This window comes from Eimeria mitis, genomic scaffold (assembly GCF_000499745.2).
Source record: "Eimeria mitis Houghton genomic scaffold, Emh_scaff560, whole genome shotgun sequence".
Classification (NCBI taxonomy): domain Eukaryota; phylum Apicomplexa; class Conoidasida; order Eucoccidiorida; family Eimeriidae; genus Eimeria; species Eimeria mitis.
In genome coordinates, this window is record NW_013573868.1 from 750 (window position 1) to 17,419 (window position 16,670).

Genomic DNA, 16,670 nt, shown 5'->3' on the forward strand with positions numbered 1-16,670 from the left:
CAGAGCATGCATTCGATAATTGGGTTTCGCAGGGACAGGATTTATTCGGAGACATCTAATTCACATTTTAGACTAAGTATGTGTGTATAACAATGGCCTTGTTCTGGCTAGCCCACTTTAGGGCCCCACTTCGTGGGGTCTCTTCCGGGGGCGTGAGGTTCGAAGTGGCAGCAAGGCCGCTTTGCTACTTTCATCAGTTACCTCAGCAGACAAGAGGCATCACGAACCACCAGACTCGAGGCTATGCGAATATGAGCGATGGATGGGGCTTCAAGAAGGTTCAGTACACAAAGTACCGCATCACGAAGCCGTGGACTACGGACACCCAATTCGACGATCTCCTTCTTTCCGAACCCTCGAGGTCAGCTCATCTACTCCTTCTGAGATCTAAGGAATCTGACACTCCACGTAATACGAAGTGGTTGCTGGTGTGCATCCTGCGCGAACGGCGTTCTTGGTTTTCCCGGTCGTCACGAAGTCTTCCGTGCTGTTGCCAGCCAGTGGTATTTGTCGCACAAAAAACATCTCGTTTCTGTGCGCACATATCACTAGTTGCTGATTTTTTGGCTCATTGGGTAAGTCTGCATACTGCTCAGTTGAGATGCAATCTGCCTGACTGCCACAGGGACACGCTTGCAAAGTTCACAAAGGATGCTCCGCTATTTCTCCGGTTCCTAAAGCTCATTACAGACGTGGAGAACAGGCCTCGTGCGTTCATTGAATTCGCGAAGAGGTATGACCACGTTGGCACCTGTGAGATTCTGCATAATTGAACACTTTCACAGGAAACGTGCTCGCCGCCTCGATCTATTCAGCATTTATTGTTATTCCCCGAATGTTTGAATCATATGTCTTATCTGATTAGCCTTATGGCTATGGATGGGTGTTAATATTTTGGCTTGCCTATTATTATCTGCATTTTTTTTNTTTTTTTTGACGAGCTGAACAGTACCGTTGTGTTGAGACTGTGGGGCACAGGTGCGAAAACGGTCTCGTGGTGGAGAAGGATGTTTTCATAACGAAAGATGAACTGATGAAATGCATATGGGAGAATGGATTCTCACAGAACGAAATGAATGCATTTGAATTTGCATTCCCCGCGGACTACAAATTTCATTATCCGGGTGAGTTGCCGGCTGACTGAAGGGAACACGCCGACCGAGTATGCGGTTAGCTCTAAGCAGAACCTGAGGGTTTAGAGTTGACGGTGTAGGCAGCGGAGCTACGTTTACTGTTTATACTGCTGCAGAGCTGGCGGTTCTGTTCGACTTGCCAGAAGAGGACTGTTACAAGTATTGCATCCGTCAGCGAGCAAAGACGCCAGAGCAGCTCGTAGAAATCAAGTATGAGAAGCCAAAGAACCTTGTGAGCCCCATCATATAGCAGACGCGCTTTGCTTGCACGAGGTATAAAGTTGAACGCTTACCTGCCGACAATAAGGACGAACATGTGAGGTGCTGTTGAGCAGCTTTCGAGCTATGGACTCTGTTTCCTCGGCGTTTGGTATGGTTTCTCGAACCAAGTCTTGAGCAACGCATGGTTCTATTCGAAGACATTTCCTTTCGGCGCAGTATTTTACATGCTCGCGTCTTACTTCTAGTGAGGACCTCCCCGCCCTTAGAATGACCGACGCATCAGCCTCAATTGAATGCAAGTAAGCATCCAGTACCAACATGAAGGCGTTGAGCTGTTGCGTTCGTAACTGCAGCCGAAACATCCGTGAGTATTTGTGGAAGGAAGAAAAGGCTATGATCGAGAGTGCGAAAGACCGTAAAGATGCCGGTGAAGAGCTGGTGCATCGTCAGTTGAAGAAATACGCAAATGATGCTCGTTGCCTTGAATACGTTTCTTCGTTTAAAGATGAGGTTCAGCAGCAGCTAGCTGAATACCATGTAGCTTTGCTGGAGCAAATGAGGCAGAGGATGGTGGAGCGAATCACAAGCAAGCTCACTGCGATTCAGCAAGCGGAGAAGGCAATCCAGGGCTCCCTTCAAGAGGTTATCGTGCGCGAGCTAGTTGAATCATTTCAGAGGAAGTTAGCAACCGACGCGAAGTTACAAGATGCAGCGCTAAAAGCTGCAATAGAGGGAATTGCCGGCGACGTTCCTTCTGTTGTACGTCGAATCAGCAGGCCGAGAAACTGTTTCCAGTGCTGACGGGCTAGCAGTTCAAAAAACTTTCCTTATCCCCATGGAAAGGTTGTGTATTGAACTGCGTATGATGCGTTCACAATTCGGCATTTAGGCATGCGCCCAAATACGTTTGTATACAAAGTATATGTATTGCTGTGCTGCAGTGTGCGCGTAGCTATTTATGTAAACCTCTGCTCATGTTCTCTTGTCTACTTTTGTGTGGAAGTAGATTCGGGAGTGTAGATATGTCTCAGTACATTCATCCCGGCACATGTTTGTGTGTGACACACAGCAATTGGAATGCGCCCTTGCTTGCACGAATATGTGTGAATGGGTGAATGGATCTGGACGCTCATGTTTCTTTCTGTGTGTACGTCAAATGCGCTATGTGTGTATGTATGCGTGCATACCTGGGGGTATTCATGCGAATATGTTTGTATTTACACGCACGTGTATGCATTCATCTAGTTGCGTCGAATACACCCTTCAGTGCATATCTCCAGTTCCTTGTGCATTTGTAACTTCATGCTCTAAAACTGGTTCTCTCTGTGATACGCCGGTGCCACTGGATAGTTCTCTGCGGTGAAGACTTGTACACATGCACTAGAAAGGCGCCCTCAGGCGTGTTTGCTTGTTGCGTACACATTGTTGCATACTTGAATGATAGTTATGTGGCTATCGATGTGCGTGAGCCCTTTGGCGTCATATGCTTTTTTTCAGGATCCTGTAGGGGCTCACTTCATGGCGTCTTTGAAGGAACTTGGAAACGCTGACACTGTGAAGCCTAAGTCAACGGGCAGCGGATCTGTCCTCGAAAGAGTTTCTGCGGTATTTCAACGTCGTGAAGAAGAATTTCTTCAGGCGTTTACCGTCAGGTAAGGCACACGTGGAGGGCGCGTCCGTGTACTGACTGTTGATAGGCAATTTCAGATAATCCTATCAAAATCAAACAAAATGAGAAGTATTGATGCTGGGTGCTCCTTAATGCAGTCCAGAAGAAGCCAACGAGGTGAAGCAGCTTGTTGGAAAATGCAAGTCTGGGGATGAATATGACTTTTCCAAGCTCTCCGAGAAGGACGCGGCGAGGTTGGACGCCCTTCAAGTAAACATCCTCGATCGGTGAGATGTGCAGCTAAAACAGTGCAGAATTTGCGACCACACGTGTATTTTATCCCAACATCATTCGTACGGCTCTGTTGGCTATGCAGTGTTGGATATGCGACAATCATGGAGGACGATCTCAAATCTCTCACAGCCCTTAGCCCCTCTGGCGAAGCCCTTATCGAACACGTGAACAATCAGGTGGGCATCGAAGAGAGGCACATTTCACTCAAGCGAAACTAAAAAATGGGGAAGCCATAAGAAAGCTTGCATTATTTCTAATTCTCGATTTCCCGTGCCAGCAGATATGGGCGCTTGNGGAGTAGTCGGTGATTTAATATACTGCATGATTATATGCATGTTACTCTTCTGACAGTACGAGTTTCCCTACATGCACGATCGTTGGCAGAAAATCTTATGCTGAGGAAATGAACATGAATGTTTTGTTTGTGTGTGCGCAATGTCAGCTGGCAATGGCAAAGGAGAAGATTCGAAATGCTAGGCTAACACAATTTGCAAGGTCATTTGCATAGACTCTGTCTATGCTAGTGGCCGTGCATTGATGCGGCCAGCGAGTGGCCGCTACTTTGCCGCATTCGAGCCGGCTTAAGCGCGAGATGCGACTATATTTGGTATTTAAATACGCTTTAGCGTATTTAAATACCATATCGTAACTACAGGACGGTCCAGTTGGAACCGCCGCTTTCTTGAGTTTCGACTACAAATTGTTTTCCAAAACCATCCACTGGTTACCCTCCGCATACCAAACGCAAGGAGTAGTTCAAAATTTAGATAGTATCTACGTTGCACTTGTATCGAAGCAGCTTTCAAATATGCCGTCAATTGTACCGGCAATATTAGTGAGCGGGCTGTCTGCAACGAATTCAGCTTGCAACAAGCTGCGGTGTATAGACACCGCCCTTGGGCGTCTGAGCTGAACGCCCACAACCGGCACTTCACAAAGAAACGCGCATCGGAACATTTGTTGCCGATTGAGCCCAAGGCAAATTTGCATCCAGGAAAACTTACCTCTCAGGGAACTAGTTGAAATGAGAGGAACTGCCGTGCGGACCGCCTTCGGCGGCCTCGAGGAGGTTCAAGCCGTGAGTAGCATACGGGTCTTCTATTGCTTGATTGTGGCTAATTTATGCATTCCAGGCTGCAGGCACAGGGTAGGATAAATAGTGCAGTTTGTTTACGGTGGATGGCTGGTCATGTTTTTGGCCACTCACCCTCAGGGAAACCAGCGATGGATTGCTTCCCCATTTGGCGGACTCGCATTTCTGGAAGGGTCTTTCCTTCACTCAATTCGTCATGTAAGCCAACATATATTATCAATGTCGCCTAGGCTTTTGCTCAACAAGAATCCACTCAGATATCTTGTCGGTTTCTCGGAGGGGCTCACGCATCTCGCCGCCCTTGCGATATACTACATGCTCAAGGACGACCTAGGTGAATAGGCACAGGAATGAAAACGTTGTGGATGAAATCAAAGAAATTCTGGTTCAGGCCTGAGTCCTGCGGAAGTCTCAGCTTTGTTCATTGCACCCGCCCTTCCTTGGGTGTTCAAGTAAGCATACGCGCATACTGGTTTTAGTATCACACGTCAAATTGTTGTCATTCACAGGCCAATTTTCGCGTTTATTTCTGATTCGTATCCTCTGTATGGCTCTCGGAGAAAGCCATACATGATCGCCTTCAGTTTGTTGGAAGCATTGGGCTTCATCATGTTGGGAACGTTCCCTACACACGTGCGTGTATTTGCTTGTTCGGCGATTTTCAGAACAAACATTCATTGTGCCATCTTCAGATTCTGACGGCTTTGATATCCCTTTTCACAATATCGGTAAGCGCTAGATGCAAAGCATCACGTGAGTGCCTGGTTCAAACTCTCCCTTCAGGTTTCTGCTGCTTTCTGCTCAGCAGTGGCCGAAGCTCTAGTTGTTGAGACTACTGCGGGACGATCAATGGACCAGGTAAACCGTTTCAGTTGAAGAAGCTGTAAACGGCAATTTGAGCGTTTCCTTTCTTCAGAGTGCAGAGAACGTCTCTGACTTCATAACTGCTAAAGCAGTTGGAAGTCTTATTGTTGCTTACTTGTCGGGCTACTTGCTTGAAAGAACTTCCAAGCAAAGTAAGATAGGCACAAATTTCAGTTCCTGAATAGATACAATATTCCGTCAATCTTCAGGCATTTTCTTGGCCACTTCTATATTCCCGCTCTTCATTGCATTCATCACCTTCTTTATGACTGATGCCGGTGGAGCGCCCTCATACGATATGAAGACACAACTGCGGATGCTCATGGATTTCCTCAAGCAATGTAAGGAGAATGTGACTTCAGCTGAATCTTCAAAGTGTCTCACCGGTTCTCAGCCGTTATTTGGGGACCCGCACTCTACATTTTCGCCTACATGGCTGGGCCCGACTATGACGATGCCATGTTCTTCTATTTCACCAACAAGCTCGGCTTTTCGCCCACGTTCATGGGAACCCTTAGGTTAGTTTGCGGCCCAGTGGTTATGAAAATTATGCGGGCACTATATTGGATTTCCAGGTTCACCTACGGTATTGCTGCTCTGGTTGGAGTTGTGACGTACCGCACTTTTTTCAAGAGCAGCGGGTTCCGCAAAACTCTCCTCGCCACGATCTTAGTAGCTGTACCTATATACCTCTCACCAAGTAGGCTTTCATATGGCAGGCACTTTTTGAATGTGACTCATCTGGCTTGCAGTCATCCTCACTACTGGGTTCAACAGAACCCTTGGCATTAGCAACAAGGCCTTCGTTCTGAGTGGAGGCTTCCTCATTGAAGCCGTAAGCTAGCTGTGTGAAGCCCATGCTAGCGAACCTTCTAATGCTGTCCTTCTTCACAGACTGCTGAAATCCAACTGCTTCCACTACTCGTTCTGACAGCATCCATCTGCCCCCCAGGTACCCACAAATACCGCGAATACAGTTGAATATGTCTTAATTGATTTCTGACAGGTCTTGAGGGCAGTGTCTACGCCATGATGATGTCCGTTAGGAACACGGGAGCGATGGCTTCCCGCGGGATCAGTGCGATCCTAACCTACATGGCCGGAATCACTTCCAGCAATTTCACACATCTGACTGGATACATCATGCTTTGCGGGGCAAGCTTGTAAGTAGCTACCAATATTACAGTACTACGACACATCTCACGGCTTGGGCTACTTTTTATACAGACTCATCCCCCTCATCTTCCTGGAATATGTGTAAGTTTATTACCATAATGCGAAAACGAAAACAAACCTGAATTTGTAATGTATCTCAGGCCCGACGGTATGAACATTCATATGGAAAATCCACACGCGACACTCTTCCAAGGTTATTTTTGCAGATGCCGCGGTGCAAAGGGTAAAGCAGTATCACGACACGCTGTACGAGAAGATTCGCCAGCAGACCGCTTGAGACGGCTAGCATTTGTCTTGCATGGTTTTGATTGTGCGTTTCTACACACAAGTGTCAGTGATGCAACTCTATTGAAACCCACTTTCGATGGCGTTGATCATTTTTGTATCCCGATTGTCTGTCTTGCGAACCTGATTTTACACGCAGCGACAAAGTCTAGCAAGTCCAAGGGCTCATCGTTACGTAGTAGCAGACCGATACCAAGTTGATAAGTTTATATCCACCCACCCACCTTGTAGATGCGAACGATCCAGTTTTCCGAAGTATAGACCTCCTGGAAATGTCTCAACTGAATACCCGTCGCGTCTACTGGTGTCTTCCTGGCGAAGTCGAAGCCCTTCGTAGCACTGCCGAAGTGTTGGTAGCTGAGTTTATAGATAAGGCTTCTTGTCAATGCCCGTGGAGCATCTCTTCCCACAGTGAACTGCAAACAATACATTTCATGGGATACTGAGCTGCTGCGGGGCATGTCGCGATCAGTCAATACCGGTGCGGATTAAAATTTTTCCACTCACCTGTCCTCTGGGACCCAAGAAAGCAGACTGCTGGAGATTTGGGTACACGCCAGACGCTATGCGAACCATCCAAATCAGCTTGTTGAGGTCATCACTTGCAAAACGCGCCATGCCACCAAACACTACCTGCGGAACAACACCCGCGTCTCCAGTTCGCAGCATTGTTTGTAAAGCTGCCTCTAGTTCCCCAAGTAAAGCCAAGCGTTGGAAGCCGAAGCCGCCCATGCGCTCACGAAGATATAATCCACATCCAAGTCTTGGGCGATTGCATAAGCTTCGGATTCTTCTGAAGCAAATGCCTGAGACGCTCATACAGGTATCCAAAGCTGTTTTACGGAGATTGAGAATTTACGATTGCCTTCTAAGCACAGAGGGAAAACCCCCGACCGCATGTGTCAAGGAAACTTTGCTACATGCCTCGTTCCTAGATAACCTAGTTGCTCTTCGCATCAACTTCCGCGAGTTACTGCATTATTAAGCGTACGAGTCCAACTGTTGCGATGTGAGTGCTGTTCCAGGTATTGTTGTCCACAAAAACAGTCCGATTCCCGACTTCAGATACTTGATATCCATAGTCCCACCTGTACCGTAAAGCTTTGTAGCGCTGGGGTAATAAACTAGTAGTAAGAAATGAGGGTAAAACCATAGACAGGACAGCGAATCGTCATGCACGCATGTACATAGTACCGGAAGGCGATTCAGAAGCGGTGCTTAAAATCACGCATTTGGGGGCTCCTTAGCCAGAACTCACCAGGCCATAACTCGCGCCTTCGGGTGGGTATTTTGACGAAGCCAGTTGTAAGCTTCACGGAAATCATCAGGTTTAGGCGTGTTGGTGCGGCCGATAGGGCCTCCTGTGAACACGAACTGCCCGACGTACTAAAAAGCACTCATTGAATCGGCAAAAGTGCTTTGAATGTAGAGATGCGTACAGGGTTAGGGAACAACACGGAACAGCGTAGGGGTGATAATAAAGTGCAGCTGTCCCCATGAATGCTGGCTCTTTGAGCGGACGAACCCATGAAAATGTTTCTGTTGGAAAATATAGTAGAGGACATCCAAGTGCAGTGGACGACATACTGAGCAGAGCCGAAAACACAAAAATCGAATGGGCAAGCACAGTCAATAGCTCCAAAAACGCGAGAACCAGAAGCTCCAGTCGAATGCGGATATGGATCCTTACCATAACACAAAGCCAAAAGAATGCCAGTAGCACAGGCAAGCCAACAGTTAAGGGGAGCTTAAAGCCATTGGAGTTTGCGGTCCTCATGTTTGCCTGCCAAAAGCCGAAAACTCAACTCTAAAAATGACAATTTGTGCCCCTGCAGCCAACACTGAACACACAGTGAACGCCTCCATGCATCGAGAGGGCTTACCGACTCTTCCCGCGCACATTTGTCTTCGGAATGGGCTCTAGGCAAGCGGGAAAGAACTCCAGTTACGAATAGTGATGCTCCAACCCCAGCGAGCATCGACGCAGCGGGGGAGAGAACAAGCATCAACCTGATCATGACAGCTGCAAACACCGTAGGCACTCAGCGGCGCAATGGACTCATATCCAAAATGAGCATCTGTGGAAGTACGCCGTCGTCTATGAGGAAGCTAGCTAACTAAGACGTCCTCGCACCTGAAAAATAGCAAGCGAGGACCCCATACAGGCCAATAAAAAACAGCCCTTCTCCTCGTCGAAGAGATATGATCAATCCTAAGGGAGCAAGAAATATTATCACGTGAAGGTCAAGAAAGTACGTCGTCCATGTCGTTGGTTGGTGCTCTGATACTGATGCTACGATAGGAATATGCTTGCTCGCGTAAGTTGGGTCAAGCAAGGTCAGAGACCTCGGCGACCAAGCTGTTTTGCCCTGTTGCGCAAAAACACAAGTAGACAGCTCCGCATATGCAGGGACGCCCTACGCAACAGCGAAAGCCTTCAACGCCACTGTCCTAGCCACGAGATGTGTCCAACAAGGGTACCTTACCGTAAGAGCTAGTATGGCTATAACGACAAATATCAGCGCTCCAGTTAGCCCTAGGACCCACATCTGAAGGTGCTTCACAGACGCCTTTGGAAGGAGCGCTGAGGTGAAGCGAACTATCGCAAATACACTGACAAGCACGAAGACTGCGTGGCTCGCCATGTGCTCCGAACTCCAAAGTGGGGTGAGATTTAGGAAGGGAATGTTCACACAAAATGCAGTAAGGATTACGTAGAACACAACATATGCCAGCTGGTGCCTGGGGGTCATTAACCCAAGCACGCAGAGAGCGACCATGTGAACAGCAACTGCATTGATCAGGAACACATAACCGCCCCAAGCTGTAACCATGTATGCAGACGGTATAGCTGCTAGTAGGGCTGAGAGCATTGAACCCCTCTGAACCGCCCGAGTCCACATGTAGAACCCCGACAGCATTGCAAATATTGCGATGCACTCGTTATCATAGGATCCCACCAAGGACGTCTTGACGTAGGCAGGCGATACCCCGATAAATAAGGAAGCAAACAGACCCGCTGTTCGAGATCCGCTGGCGTGCTTGGTGAAGCAGTGAACGACAATGGCTGTCAAGCAAGCAAATGCTGGTGGGAGATACACAGATACGTCAGATACGCTGACTTGGAAACCGAGAAAGCACAGGACCTTGTGGATGAAGTAGGATGTCGTCATCAACCCTGGAAACAGCGTTTGTCCAACTGGCCGTCCAAGTGGATACCAACTAGCTGCATCGCATGCCACGTATGAAACCCATTTGCGTCTCTTCTCGTTCACAACAGTTTTGGCTTAGCACAAGAAAATACGAGTTGCTCTGCCCGAATGCCTGGTGCCCCACGGCGATGCGAAGGAAAACGAACTTACCATCATCATACCAGTTCCAGAACTCGCTGAAGCCTTCCCTGGCAAGATACTTGGTGGTTCGGTGATTGAAATACGGGTCAAAGTCGTATATTGTTGCTTCGCCTCGTATAGATGGGAACAGGCGCGTAGACAGGCAAAGCAGCATAATGAGCACAACGCATATTGCCTCAATGAATTTACCCCATCTGTGTCCAGCCGTCCATACCTAAGGATAAGCATCCACAAGGTCCACATACTGATGTGAAAGGCTTAGCAGCGAAACATTCCACAGCTAAGCGGAGCAGCAACGAATGCGGCTCCACTGTCAGAACGATCCTGCAACTAAGCACATTGCCATACACACTAAGAATGAATTGATATTTCTCGTACACAGTGATGCACCCCACACATGGGCCTACTTTACACGCTGCGGAGCTGAGGAAGAGGCGGCGCAGGACAGCTTCAAGTGACAAGCTCTTCTCCGGGGCGATAGGGGCTGTAGCTATCGCATTTGGGCCCTCCGATTCAGCCGTCATCTTCGAATGCGGCATTGCCGTTTGGGTGTAGTGTTCCGAATGTGCCAGGCATACACGTATGCGTTAGTTGTTTTGTTTTCCCCGTCAAATGAGTCAGATGAAGCTCCAACTCATCCAGCCGACGAAGTGGTTCTCCTCTACACAGCAACACAGTCTTTTGCTTGACAACACGCATCAACTCCCGAGCGATTTTCGCTGATGAGCTACGCTGACCCTTGGCAAACGGAGTCTGCAGACGACTGGGCACAAGGTGCCAGCGACCTTTGTCTCATCCAGAGAAGAAGACCCCAGGAAAAACCAGCCTGATGATAACAGATGCTGCTCATATGATTGCATTTGCCATTTGGTCCACCAACTCGACGTTGTTGATATCTACACAACCTTGTCGCCTAGGGGAGCAAGACATGTCGGCGCAGCGCAGAGCCACGCCGTCCGTCACTCCGTCTCCCCTGCAAGGCAGGAAAGGCATAGCAACAACGTGAAGACTTCAAACACTCTTCTGATTATTTGTATTCGTGATGCCTAACGTCGGAGCATGGTACAGGGCAAGCGGTAAACCGGGCTGGTCCCACCAGTTCACGCAGGGCCCCGGCGGGCCCCGCTGTATCGAATGTGTGGTACAAATAAAGCGACAGCAACCTTTTGGGAGAGAAACACGACGTTTAACAGCATTATTGCAAGGTTAATGGCTGTCTGCGTTCTGCCTCGCATAGCTTCATTCTGGCGAGCTGTGAGGGGGGACGAGCGTGTCCTATCACGACTTACTTCATTGCTGCGGGATCGTTGAATCTTGTTATACGACACCAGGCAGTGCTTCCTTCCTAATGTTTCCTCTTTCCCCTCCGTCATGCAGCCCTCCCCCAATACCGCTTATATGCGTCTGCGCGCCCAGAGGCCTACATGACTTGCTCTGGCAAACGTTTGAATGCGAGCGAGTTAGCTCACGCAACAGGCGGCAGCGCTTGAGCTATGTATTCTGCGATGCAAATGAGGTGAATCCGCCGCATGGCTATCTATATTCTGAGCGCAGATAGGTACTGGAATTGCGGTACAGGGGTCACCCCTGTGGCTAACAGCCAAGTATTTAGGCCTCACAAAGGAGAGTTTTGTTGCGACATTCTACTGGATATGTAATCTTCAGGCTCAGGCTTCTAGATCACCTGCGCAAGATGGGGTATGCGATGACGCATCTAAAGCCGGCCCGGCAGAGCCGTCCGTAGCAGGGTTNTGATCAGTCAGAAGGAGGCTCAGTGAGCAGTGACAGGTGCGTTTCTGCAAGAGTTTTATTTCCAGCGGAGACCCCAGGCACAGGTGCGAAGCGCGAGAAGGGCTCCCAACGCAAGAAGATAATATCAGGATGCCAACTTTTGAACAAAGTGAGTTGATTTGCTGATATTCCGGGTGAAACCGGAGGAACGTACTCGGTAGTATTTTATTCCTAGACATCTCATTATGCATTGTGCGCGTAATGGTCTCCGCAGGGATTTCTCAAGCATGCATGGATGCAGCGGATGCGCACAGAGAGGCCGTCTTGTCTCATTTTGTCCTTCGATTGGAGAAAGGTTTATAATACAAGGGACTCCTGTTGCGGTTGCTGCGCTGTTTCTGTGCCACCTTCGTTGGACGTTGCCGGTCATTCACCGTGCTCAGCATCCAGAGCATGTTGTACTCGGGATGGCTGTGCGCAGCAGCGCCTGGAAAGCCAACAAGATGACCCTTCCAGCCCAATCCATGTGGCTCCGCCTCGTACACCTGCTCACGACGACAATATGAGGTCAACTCTATCGGGTGCCTCAGGTTCAGAGTCGCCCTCTTCAGTCCCGGCAACGGCGGGATCCAGGACACCTGGTAGCTACGATGCCCGAACCGGATTCCGAGGGAGCGCCGTCGCAGCTGCCGAGGCAGAAGCAATGGCTACCATCGAGTTCTTCAGGGAAAGGCTCCAGAGGCGCATTGTTGTTCCGAAGATTGTGAGTATAGCCTTTTGTAGAGCTCCCTGCTCGCTTAAACGATATCAAACTAGTGGCATGCGACGCCGGAGGCCGTATCATCTGGATGTGATGGGCGGTAGATGGGCTCGCCAACTGTGTTGGTTGTTGATCCATCAGATAGTTTTCGTCATTTTGCCCACGGGGATGGAAGATCCACAGTCTGCTGTTGGGTTTTTGAAGAAATTGAATCCAGCAGACATCGCAGCAATCTTCATAACGTGCGGAGTGGATGACTTGAAGGCAAAGCTGGAGAAGCTAGAACAGGTGATAAATCACAACTTGTGTCTTGGCCCACATGAAGATCTCGTCCTTGAAATGAACCGCTGGCTTTGTTTCCTGTATCAGTCAGGTACTCTGGGAAGTGGCAACGCACAGTGTTTGTCTCCATGCTGCGGCTGTTCCAGGTTTCCTTCGACTGCAGTGTGGAGTATTACGAAAGTGAAGCTCGGCGATACAGAAAGCAGACGCAAGTGACGTTCAAAGGGGACCGTTCCCAAACCAGCGCATTCCATGTGTATCAGGTTTGTGCTTGCCTGAAAATGGATTCTGCTTATATGTTTCTAATCTAGCCTATGCATCTTAGCGATGCTTCCAGCTCAATGAATGCATGTTATTTCTGCCGAGGGCAATTGCTGTGCGCGTGACCTTGCTGTTCTCCACAGACCAGGTGTCTAATAAAGGCTGGATACATGCTGGAGTTCGCACAGCAGCCACATGCCGCTATGAAGAGTTACATCACTGCTTGGCAGTTCCTTACCAGCTATTCGCAAATGGCGCCTGCACTGGAGCGGATGACGGTGTGCAATTTGATAAGCGTGCGGATGTACCCAATGTACTTCAAAGCAAAAGAACCATCTAAGGCAGCCCATCACGCCCGTGAGCACCGCGCAGTTCTGCGAGAGAACATTCCAGAGTCGCCGCTGCAGGGCTACTTACTTCCTCTTTGGCTTGCCCAGCTGCATCAGCTGCTTGCCCAGCTATGCGAAGATGCCATGCATACGACTCCTTCGTGCCTCGATACCCGAGACGTGTGGCAGCTAGCCGGTTTTCACTATCAAGCGGCTGCTAGGTACCTTCAGCATGTCAGAACGTGGATCAAGACTGCAAAGGAAGTCCACCCTCCACCTTCCATGAAGGGTGGACTCGGGGTGCCATCTGAGTGGCTTGGACGTCCGGATACCCTCCAGGTGAGTGAGCGTGTCATTTCGCCTGCACAGCAACTTTTCTTGGGCTTCGACTTGCTGAAACGAGCAACAGACACTGTCTAGCTGTGCCATTTGCGCCTCTTACGGCGCTTCGATGCCTGAGGGCTTGCCACATTTCTACAGCATGGAACGGGCGCATTCGCAACCGCAAACACGCAAGACCCTGGAGCGGCTGCTGCTGCAGCACAAGAAGAAGTATTCCTTCGATTTATATTTTTCTTCAACGAGGCGCAAGTGCTCACACATGCGACACACCTGCTCTCCAAAGCCCATATTGCATTTAAGGTTCGTTTTGTGAGAAGTGTTCGACATCAGACATGTGCACACACCCTCAGTGAAGAGAACTCACCTCACAAACGCAAGCTCAGTTTCACATACGAGCTACGTACACGGTATCGTGCGTTATGCAGCTTGTCGGAGGCTACCGTAGTTGTCCGATTTTGGCATGCGAGCTCGCCGACGCAATGTTCGACGGCCACCGGATGATGACAGCGCGTCAGCTGTACTTCACCTTGGCCACGGCTTTTGCATCGTACAAGTACGGCCACCAAAAGTCGTGGCAAGTTGAAGCAGTGCCAGCAGTGTGCAGCACTGCGGAGACTGTGGCACCCGAGCAGACAGTAGATGTTGAGTGCCGCGAACACCGTAGGAATGAGAAAGCTGTTCCCCTACCAGCAACAACAGACGGCGACTCTGGAAGCCCTGAGCTTCTTNCAGATGCTCACGCGACTGCGTCTGCAAGGCAACCCGAAACCTTCAGCCAACCTGTCACGGACGAGCCGCATTTGCCTGCTGGCAGCCGCCTGCGGTTTTCTGGAGCTGGGAATTGCACAGGGTGAGGCCGCATGCGTACCACCAACCGAACAGTTGTCTCAACAGGGGCGGGGACCGCACACTTACCCAACAAGAAACTCCTCCTAGTCATCGCTGTCTCATTCGTTTGCCAGGTGTATTGTGCTTCATTTCGCAGGTGGTGGCCTCTGTATCGCTACGTGTTGGCGAGACTGACTCTGTGCGTATCTCACTTACTGTCAGTCCCGCCGCCGGAGTTTCTGCACAAGATTGCTCGGGTTGATTCTAGGTTCAGCTCGGTAGTTGGAGGTTCGGATCGCTCTCTGCCTTCTGTTGGGAATGAGCAACAGCCTCCAGTGGCAACTAGTTCAGCTGGTTCATTTGTTGCATCTGCGGCGGCAACTGCTGGAGGGGTTCAGGCGGACGCTGAGAACTGCCACATAGCCCTCAAGGCCTCATTCGAGATTTTGAATATTCTTGCGCTGCGGGAAGATATAGAGGACCGTGATACCTCGAAGCGGAAGCAGATGTACCGATATGTAGAGTTGCTTGTGCCTTTGTTAAGGCGCTTCGAGCAGCCTTACGGCGCCAGCCAATGGATTTTTCACTTGGATTTGCACGCCGTCGTCGTGTGGACAGACTTCAGCCCTGAGTTGCATCGTGAGCAGATGGTTTCTGGCAGTGGCTTACTTGTGACTCACCGGGTTTCCTTGCCTCAAGCAGGCTCTGAAAGTGTTCCCGTGTGGGAAGGCGTGAAGATCGGCAGAGTCTGTTTTCAGCACCGGCTGGGGTTCGACATATTTGTCTTGAACATCGCCGAGCTAGTAACAAGCACCGGGAAGAAGGCAGAGTGTCTCCTGACTGCTTCGAAAGATTCCCCGCAAGTATCTACCATAGAGAAGGACGAAGCGACCTATCCAAGGGAATGCGCTTCCGTCACATTGCCTCATGGGGCGATATGCTACTGTGACCTGTATCTGGCCCCCCAGGAACTGAGAGATCTCAGCGGCTCAACAGTGCGTCGCCTGCACCTTTCTTGGGCTCTTTGTCCATCCGTCTGCTTCCAGCTTGCTACTCTTTGCTCTTTGGAGTGGGAAGGTTGCCGGCTTCCTGGCAGACAAGTTGCTGCATTCCGCTTTTTAGAGTCCCGGGATGTGCCTGACGGTTGTTGGCCGTCTCCCATATGGCGAGCCATTCGCTTTCACAAACTCTGCATTCCGCCTTCTCCAGTTTGTGACGCTGAACGCCCCGGACTAGCTGAGCCATTTTTGCCATATGTCTGTTTATCAAAAGTACGTTGACGCAGGCATCTGCTGACGACTACAGGGTGCGGGGTTCGATCTCCGCAAACACTTTTGCCGGTTCTGAGGGAATTGTAATCGATAGTTTCTGCCTAGCTGTCGGGTGACTCAGCCACCATCTAGTATATATTTATGTGGTTGCGTTGTCGATCAGGATTCCTTCAAGCTCGAGACTATTGAAGATTACCCTTCAAAGTGCATCTGCATTGGCGAGCTTGCCCCATACACAGTGCGGCTAACTGTTAAGCAGGACTGGAAGGAATGCAAATTTAGTATTGGTCTGCAGTGTACGGCGCAAGAATCTGGGAGCGAGAATGACCGTACAGTTGACACATCTGTACTTTTGGAAGATGAATTTGAGTCATATCTGATGGAATTGAGCGAAGCAAAAGAGCATGGTGATGATGAAGGTGGATCTGCAAGTACAGGGGAGCAAACGCAGACAAACGGCAGCATGGGCTTGCCCACCTACCCGAAGCTCGTGCGAGTCCCCACTAATGGATCACCATGCCTGCCATTTACAGTGGGGAGAGATTGTCCAGGATTGGGATGTACAAGTACGACGCCCATCTTAAATATATTTGGCCTTGCAGACGTTGCGCAGCGTGGCACGTTTGCAAGGAAGTGTTGTGAAGTGCTAAAAGAGGTTGGCAAAGGACGGCACTAGCAACCGAGTAAGCGTCTCGAAGTCATGTACACGGTCACCTTAAGGACGGTCTGCAGAGTTCTCGTGACTCTCTTGTGTGCAGGAGAAAGGGAGCCAACTGGCATGCGGGAACGAGTGGCTTCGCCGTGGGTATTTGATCCACGGGATTACCGCTGCAGGAT

The 16,670-nt window shown here is 49.7% G+C and overlaps 3 protein-coding genes across 3 annotated transcripts; 2 read left to right on the top strand and 1 right to left on the bottom strand.

Moving 5' to 3' along the window:
* Nucleotides 1–251: 251 nt before the first annotated feature.
* Nucleotides 252–6,382, top strand: EMH_0016250 (uncharacterized protein; the record flags this gene model as incomplete). The annotated part of the gene is made up of 16 exons (XM_013500597.1): nt 252–361; nt 626–733; nt 979–1,124; nt 1,250–1,343; nt 1,709–2,114; nt 2,853–3,007; nt 3,123–3,251; nt 3,341–3,434; nt 3,701–3,753; nt 4,472–4,549; nt 4,861–4,988; nt 5,157–5,209; nt 5,268–5,367; nt 5,425–5,556; nt 5,610–5,915; nt 6,222–6,382. 16 exons carry the CDS (start codon nt 252–254, stop codon nt 6,380–6,382), a joined length of 2,253 nt encoding a protein of 750 aa, XP_013356051.1.
* Nucleotides 6,383–6,736: 354 nt separating this feature from the next.
* Nucleotides 6,737–10,568, bottom strand: EMH_0016260 (oligosaccharyl transferase STT3, putative; the record flags this gene model as incomplete). The annotated part of the gene is made up of 12 exons (XM_013500598.1): nt 6,737–6,799; nt 6,901–7,092; nt 7,184–7,309; nt 7,417–7,482; nt 7,668–7,764; nt 7,935–8,062; nt 8,367–8,459; nt 8,560–8,699; nt 8,811–9,045; nt 9,163–9,854; nt 10,039–10,243; nt 10,437–10,568. 12 exons carry the CDS (start codon nt 10,566–10,568, stop codon nt 6,737–6,739), a joined length of 2,169 nt encoding a protein of 722 aa, XP_013356052.1.
* Nucleotides 10,569–12,322: 1,754 nt separating this feature from the next.
* EMH_0016270 (uncharacterized protein) lies at nt 12,323–16,483 on the top strand (the record flags this gene model as incomplete). The annotated part of the gene is given in 9 exon segments (XM_013500599.1): nt 12,323–12,523; nt 12,662–12,808; nt 12,949–13,065; nt 13,207–13,731; nt 14,160–14,460; nt 14,464–14,584; nt 14,720–15,833; nt 15,997–16,323; nt 16,436–16,483. Coding segments are annotated over 9 exon segments (2,901 nt in total).
* Between the last annotated feature and the right edge of the window lie 187 nt (nt 16,484–16,670).